The 6,683-nt window shown below is 58.2% G+C and overlaps 1 protein-coding gene across 1 annotated transcript; it reads left to right on the top strand.

Annotated features, from left to right (window-relative positions):
• Positions 1–472: 472 nt before the first annotated feature.
• On the top strand, positions 473–5,894 carry LOC138758337 (uncharacterized). Its single transcript, XM_069927104.1, has 3 exons — positions 473–783; positions 4,196–4,265; positions 4,998–5,894. The coding sequence occupies exons 1-3, from the start codon at positions 628–630 to the stop codon at positions 5,795–5,797; spliced, it is 1,026 nt and encodes a 341-aa protein (XP_069783205.1). The 5' UTR covers positions 473–627; the 3' UTR covers positions 5,798–5,894.
• The last annotated feature ends 789 nt before the right edge of the window (positions 5,895–6,683 follow it).

Below are 6,683 nucleotides of genomic sequence, written 5' to 3'. Positions count from 1 at the left end.
CACCGTCACCAGGGCCGGGTCTGAGGAAACTGCACTGTCGGGGGGAGTTGTATATACTCCGGGACCCATAATCCAGGCCCACCCTACCTGGAGCCGGGACTGAAGGAGCTGCACTGTCATGGGAGATGTATATACTCCGGGACCGGGGCCCATAATCCAGGCCCACCCTCCCCAGGGCTGGGACTGAGGGAGCCACACTGTCAGGGTGAGATGTATATACTCCAGTACTGAAGCCCATAATCCAGGCTCACCCTCCCTGAGGCCAGGACTGAGGGAGCCGCACTGTCGGGAGGAGATGTAAATAGTTCATATTGAAGCCCATAATCCAGGCTCACCCTCCCTGGGGCTGGGACTGAGGGAGCCGCACTGTCAGTGAAGGTGGGGTGGGAGAGATGTATACTTTGCCACCTGGACAGGCGACACTGGTCATGACCCACTTCACAATGCCTCATTGTGTCCTTGCAGATGCCTAGATCATGGACAATGGGGGGTGTTGAGGGGTCCCAGTCCTGACAGACTTCACCTGTGACCCAGAGGGGTTGAGCTTTGCTCCGAGCTCAGACAGAGTTAGAGAGATAAATAGTGAGAGAAGAGAGGGAGAGAGAGAGGCAGAGACAGGGGCACACGATGTCCATTCTTCCATGGAGATTTGTCAATATGGGCAATTCTGGACAAGTCTGCAGCAAGGTGACAGGAGACTGCTGTCAGCACATGGGACAGATGATCCTGGCCAACCTGGGGACTGTTGTGGTCTTGCAGATCCTCATCAACACACTGTACATGGTGAGTAGTGGAGAGGGAATGGGGAGAGGAAAGCGGGATGAATAGATGGGGAAGAAAAGAGGAAGTGAGAAGGGGAGGCAGAGATATGGGGGGAAGGAGAGATGGAGGAAGGGGGGGGAGGAGGGGGGGAGAGGAGGGGGGGTGGGGGTGGGGAGGAAGGGGGGGAGGAAGGGGGGGAGGAAGGGGGGGAGGAAGGGGGGGAGGAAGGGGGGAGGAAGGGGGGGAGGAAGGGGGGGAGGAAGGGGGGGAGGAAGGGGGGGAGGAAGGGGGGAGGAAGGGGGGAGGAAGGGGGGAGGAAGGGGGGAGGAGGGGGGAGGAAGGGGGGAGGAAGGGGGGAGGAAGGGGGGGAGGAAGGGGGGGAGGAAGGGGGGGAGGAAGGGGGGAGGAAGGGGGGGAGGAAGGGGGGGAGGAAGGGGGGGAGGAAGGGGGGGAGGAAGGGGGGGAGGAAGGGGGGGAGGAAGGGGGGGAGGAAGGGGGGGAGGAAGGGGGGGAGGAAGGGGGGGAGGAAGGGGGGGAGGAAGGGGGGGAGGAAGGGGGGGAGGAAGGGGGGGAGGAAGGGGGGGAGGAAGGGGGGGAGGAAGGGGGGAGGAAGGGGGGGAGGAAGGGGGGGAGGAAGGGGGGGAGGAAGGGGGGGAGGAAGGGGGGGAGGAAGGGGGGGAGGAAGGGGGGGAGGAAGGGGGGGAGGAAGGGGGGGAGGAAGGGGGGGAGGAAGGGGGGGAGGAAGGGGGGGAGGAAGGGGGGGAGGAAGGGGGGGAGGAAGGGGGGAGGAAGGGGGGGAGGAAGGGGGGGGAGGAAGGGGGGGAGGAAGGGGGGAGGAAGGGGGGGAGGAAGGGGGGGAGGAAGGGGGGGAGGGGGGGGAAAGGGGGGAGGAAGGGGGGAGGAAGGGGGGGGAGGAAGGGGGGGAGGAAGGTGGGGGAGGAAGGGGGGAGGAAGGGGGGGAGGAAGGGGGGGAGGAAGGGGGGGAGGAAGGGGGGGAGGAAGGGGGGGAGAAGGGGGGGAGGAAGGGGGGGAGGAAGGGGGAGGAAGGGGGGAGGAACGGGGGGGAGGAAGGGGGGAGGAAGGGGGGGAGGAAGGGGGGGGAGGAAGGGGGGGAGGAAGGGGGGGAGGAAGGGGTGGGAGGAAGGGGGGGGAAGGGGGGAGGAAGGGGGGGAGGAAGGGGGGAGGGGAGGAAGGGGGACGGGGGGGAAGGAAGGGGGAGAGGGGGGAGGAGGGGGCGAGAGGGGGGAGGAAGGGGGAGAGAGAGAGAGGAAAACTCCTAGAATGTGTGACAGAACAGGGGAGAGGGAGCTTCACTCTGTGTCTCATTCCGGGAGTATGTGATGGGATGGGGTGTCAGGTGCGTCCTGTGTATTCTCGTGTCAGGGCTGGTGAGGAGAATGTCATCCAGGTAGACAAAGATGAAATCGAGGTCCCTGCCAACCACATCCATGAGACACTGAAACATCTGGGCTGTATTCTTCAGACCGAAAGGCATCCGAAGGAACTTGAAAAGGCCAAAAGGTGTAATAATGGCCATTTTTGGGATGTCATTAGGATGCACCCGAATCATGGTACCCTTTGACAAGGTCCACCTTGGGAAAAATCCAGCACCCCTGTAGCCTCGTGACAAAATCCTGGATGTGTGCGATGGAGTATTTGTCTGGAATGGTAGCGTCATTGAGTCGTCTGTAGTCGCCACATGGGCACCAACTGCCAGAGTTCCTCTAGACCATGTACAGTGGGGACACCCAGGGGCTGTTTGAACGGTGAATGATACCCAACTCCACCATGGCAGCGAATTCAGTCTTGGCTTGGAGGAGTTTGACCTGCAGGAGGTGCCGTGCCTGTGTGTACACTGGAGACCCGGTGGTCTCGATGTGGTGCTCCAAGCCATATGCTGGTTTAGCATTGTTGAAGTTGGTTGCCAACAGTGACAGGTACTTGGCCAGTAGGTGGGTATATTCGTTAAGGTCCAGAGCTTGGATTCCTAATGGTACAAAGGAACATTGTTGTAGAGTAAGAGGAGGTATGACTCCAACGTGTAGCATTGAACAAATGGTATCTGTTCATATCCATCAGGAGCTCGTCTGCCCAAAGGAAATCCTATCCGAGTAGGGCTTGTACCATGGACACAATCGTACAGTTCCAGTGGAAAACCATGTCCAGTGGATTGTGACCAGATGGTGCTGAAACTTAGAATGGAGGAACAATTGACTGCCTTTCGAGGAAAGCTCTTGAAATTGTTTGAGTTCAAAATATGTCAGTGGAACGAGGCTTATCTCAGTGCCTGTGTCGACGACAAAATCCCTCTTTGTTCGCTGGCCGCTGAGGTAGAGTAGGTCTTTATGTGTGCCGAGGCCACTATCAGCAGGTCTGTCGGTTTCCTGCCACTTCACTTGACTGGGCATTAGGGTATGAGCAAGGAGGGACACAGTCAGGTGTTACAGCCCTATCTGCGATGGTAGAAACCGTAATCGCTGTTTGAGCTCTTGTTATGTTGCAGTTGGGCCGTGGCTACTGCTGAGGGCCTGGCAGGGGCCTGAACTGGAGGTGTTGACAGCGTCGATCGGTTGCTCATATATGGAGCTCTGTTGCAGAAAAGTCTGTCTGGTTCCTTGGCTACCAAGTGTGGGGCACTGAAATCCATGCTGAGAAAATGTGCACCACTAGCTTGGAGAGGAACAGGGCCTCGAACAAGAAACAGTTTATGTATCCATCCGCTAAGGCCACCATTTTGTGCATGCGCTCAGAGGGGTTCCTATCACCCAGGTCTTGCATATTCAGGATGTGGATGGCACGCTCATGCTGGTTGAGTTCCAGGAAATCAAGGTGGAAATGCTGGAATTGTTCGTACTTGCACTCCATAGGAGGATTTTCCACGAAGGAGCTTACTTTGGTTGCAGTAGCGGTGGTCCAGGGTGTTGACAACGTGCCAGAACTTAGTGTCCTCCAAGACAGTGCCTCTGATTTGGAACTGTGACTCGGCCAGTTGTTACCAATTCCGTTTCGACTGTAGCGGTTCTAGAATACCATATTTTGTCGCGTTTTGTGGGTTTCAAAGATGTTGGAATTGTCGGGGTCACCACTCTAGCACCTGCTAAAAGCAGTACTACCAAAATGAGAGGCATCCACACAGCACAAGGGTGAACCAGTAACTGAACATTATTTTGAATTCCTCGCCCTGCTCAAAGAGACTGCCCTGTGAGGTCCATGCTGGCCTTAGGAAGTGATGTCAGCACGTCGCAGCATCACTCCCTGTCCAGGGGCACCAACCCCAGGGCAACGCGTGTCGCCAACTGCAGGCTTCTCCTCGGAAGGGAAGTGGAGCCTGCACCATCTTGTGTTGGACGACTGGGGCGGCGATTCGGACTGTCTAACCACACTGTTGCTTGGCTCGCTACAGGACCATTCTAACATCTCTCTCCTTTTGCAGGTTCTACCCAGCCTACGACAGCTAATTGCTTCTTGTTTCCACTTCTGGACACGTCCTCAGATGTCCAAAAGTAAGTCCCTGCCATCTCCCTTCATGTTTCATTGTCCCAACTCCCCAACCACACACTCAAGTCAATCCCTGAGATGACTGAGCTTCTGCAATGACATACCTTCATCAGAGATAAGAAGTAGGAGCCTGGCTTATTCTCTCTCTTCTTTCCTCCTTCAAAAATACAGGGAGCTTCAGTCTGCGCCCCACTCTGGGTGTGTGTGAGGGATGGGGGAGAAGGAGCTTCACTCTGTGTCCCACCCTGGGAGTGTGTGACGGGACGGGGGAAGAGGGCACTTCACTCTGTGTTGGACCCCGGAGCGTGTGACGGGCCAGGGGGCTTCTCTCTGTGTCCCACATTGGGAGTGTGTGAGGGATGTGGGGAGAAGGAGCTTCACTGTCTCCCACCCCAGGAGTGTGTGAGGGATGGGGGAGAAGGAGCTTCACTGTGTGTCCTCCGGGAGTGCGTGACAGGACGGGGGAGAGGGAGCTTCAATCTGTGTCCCACCCCAGGAATATGTGATGGGACAGCGGAGAGGGAGCTTTACTCTGTGTCCCACCCCAGGAGTGTGTGACTGGACAGGGGAGAGGGAGCTTCACTCTGTGTCCCACCCCGGGAGTGTGTGACAGGATGGGGAAGGGGAGCTTCACTCTTTGTTTCACCCTGGGAGCATGCAACAAGAAGGGGGAGGGGGAACTTCACTATTTGTCCCACCTCGGGAGTGCATGACGAAATAGTTTTTCCTCCCTGCAGAGCTGATCATCTCAAGCGAAGATATGTCCCAGGGAAAGAATCTGGAAATCCTGGATTGGGAAAAGTGTGATGGGAAGCCTCCCAGCCTGGATGCAGAGGTGGTGAATGGCCCTCGGTGTGTCCCGGCTGGAGAGCCAGCCCCCTGGACCCCAGCTCACGTGTGCTGCTGCCCTCATCTCCGACCTGCGGCTGGGCCAGTCACCTGGGACCTGAGGGGAGAGGAGGCCTCACCACCATTCTGCCTGTCTGTCCACTCTTGCTCCCTCACCCCCAACTCCCAGCCCTGCTTCGAGGGAGCACCCAGTTCTAAGGATTCTGGGTCGGGTCCCCAGCAGGCCCAAAGCGATGTGCACTCACACGAGGCTTGGTCCTATGCAAAGGACCAAAGACCGGGGCAGGCTGTGGAGAGTACGAGGCCTGGTTGGGCCAAACTCCCAGGGCAGGTTGCTGAGCATGCTAAGCCCAGCTGGACCCAACTACCGGGGCAGGGTGCAGAACACGCTAGGCCTCGCCAGGCCCAAAGCTCAAGGGAAGTCTCCACTGCCTCACCCAACCTGCACCACCACCGCCACAAGCACCGCTTCTACCGCCGGGCCTGCCCTGTGACCTCCCCAGCCCCGACCACCTCCTCCTCTTCCTCCTCCTGCAGTGTTGCTTACAGTCCCTGGGAGGTGAACGAGCAGCAGAGCACTGGCCGCGTGGTATACGACGCCAAGATTGTCCGCTCGCGGCTGGGGCGGGGAGATGCTGGGGCTGGGTTTAGGGCACCCAATCCCTACATCTACGCCGACGTGGACTGAAGAGTGCAGTGCGAAGGGAGAGGGATTCCTCACTGTGGACCCTCCCTCAACACGGGGCATGCTCTCAATGCCTGATCAATAAAGTCTCCACTCTGTGGCCAGCTGACTGTTTTCTTCTGTACCGGGAGCAGGGGAAGGGAATGGAAGGAGCAGGCCTTTTAGTCCCGCTTCTGAAATTGTGCTTGGGTGATAGGCCCCAGTCCCAGAGTAGAGACATCTTCCCCCGACAGTGCAGCTCCCTCAGTCTTGGCCCCCGGGTGTGTGGGCCTGGATTATGGGCCCCGGTTCCAGAGGATATACATCTCCCTGCCGACAGTGCGGCTCCCTCAGTCCCAGCCCCAGGGAGGGTGGGCCTGGATTAAGGGCCCCGGCCCCAGTGTATATACATCTCCCCACACCCTCCCCCCAGATACCCACACCACTTCCCCCAACTCTCTAGATCCTCAAAGATCCTCACCCCACTCTCCCTGGATCCTCCCCATCACCTGGGCCCTACCCTCCTGCACACGGCCAGCTCCTCATCCATCAGCACCTGTCTGTAGGGGGAGAGGGGTCAGATCCTAGGTCAGGTCCTCCGTACCACACCCCTGCACGACAATCCACCCTGTATCACACAGACTCCTGCTCCCCCTTCCTTCCTTCCTTCTCCCCTCTCTACCCATTCCATTCTCCTCCCTCCCCTGTGCACTCACCCCTGAGTGGTGGAGGCCGTCACACTGACCACCATGATGCTGGCATTGGTCAGGATCTGTTGCAAGTTTTCATTATTCTTGCATCGATCCAAGTTGTTCCCGAGTTCCTGCAAGAAATATGGGAAGTCCAATCAGTACAGGCAGCAGGGTCAGGATAGTGAGAACACTGTCACTCCCCATACACTCCCCAGGAC

Source organism: Narcine bancroftii, chromosome 3, assembly GCF_036971445.1.
Source record: "Narcine bancroftii isolate sNarBan1 chromosome 3, sNarBan1.hap1, whole genome shotgun sequence".
Lineage (NCBI taxonomy): Eukaryota > Metazoa > Chordata > Chondrichthyes > Torpediniformes > Narcinidae > Narcine > Narcine bancroftii.
Note: the sequence above shows the minus strand (reverse complement) of the source record. Positions and strands in the feature narration are given on the sequence as shown.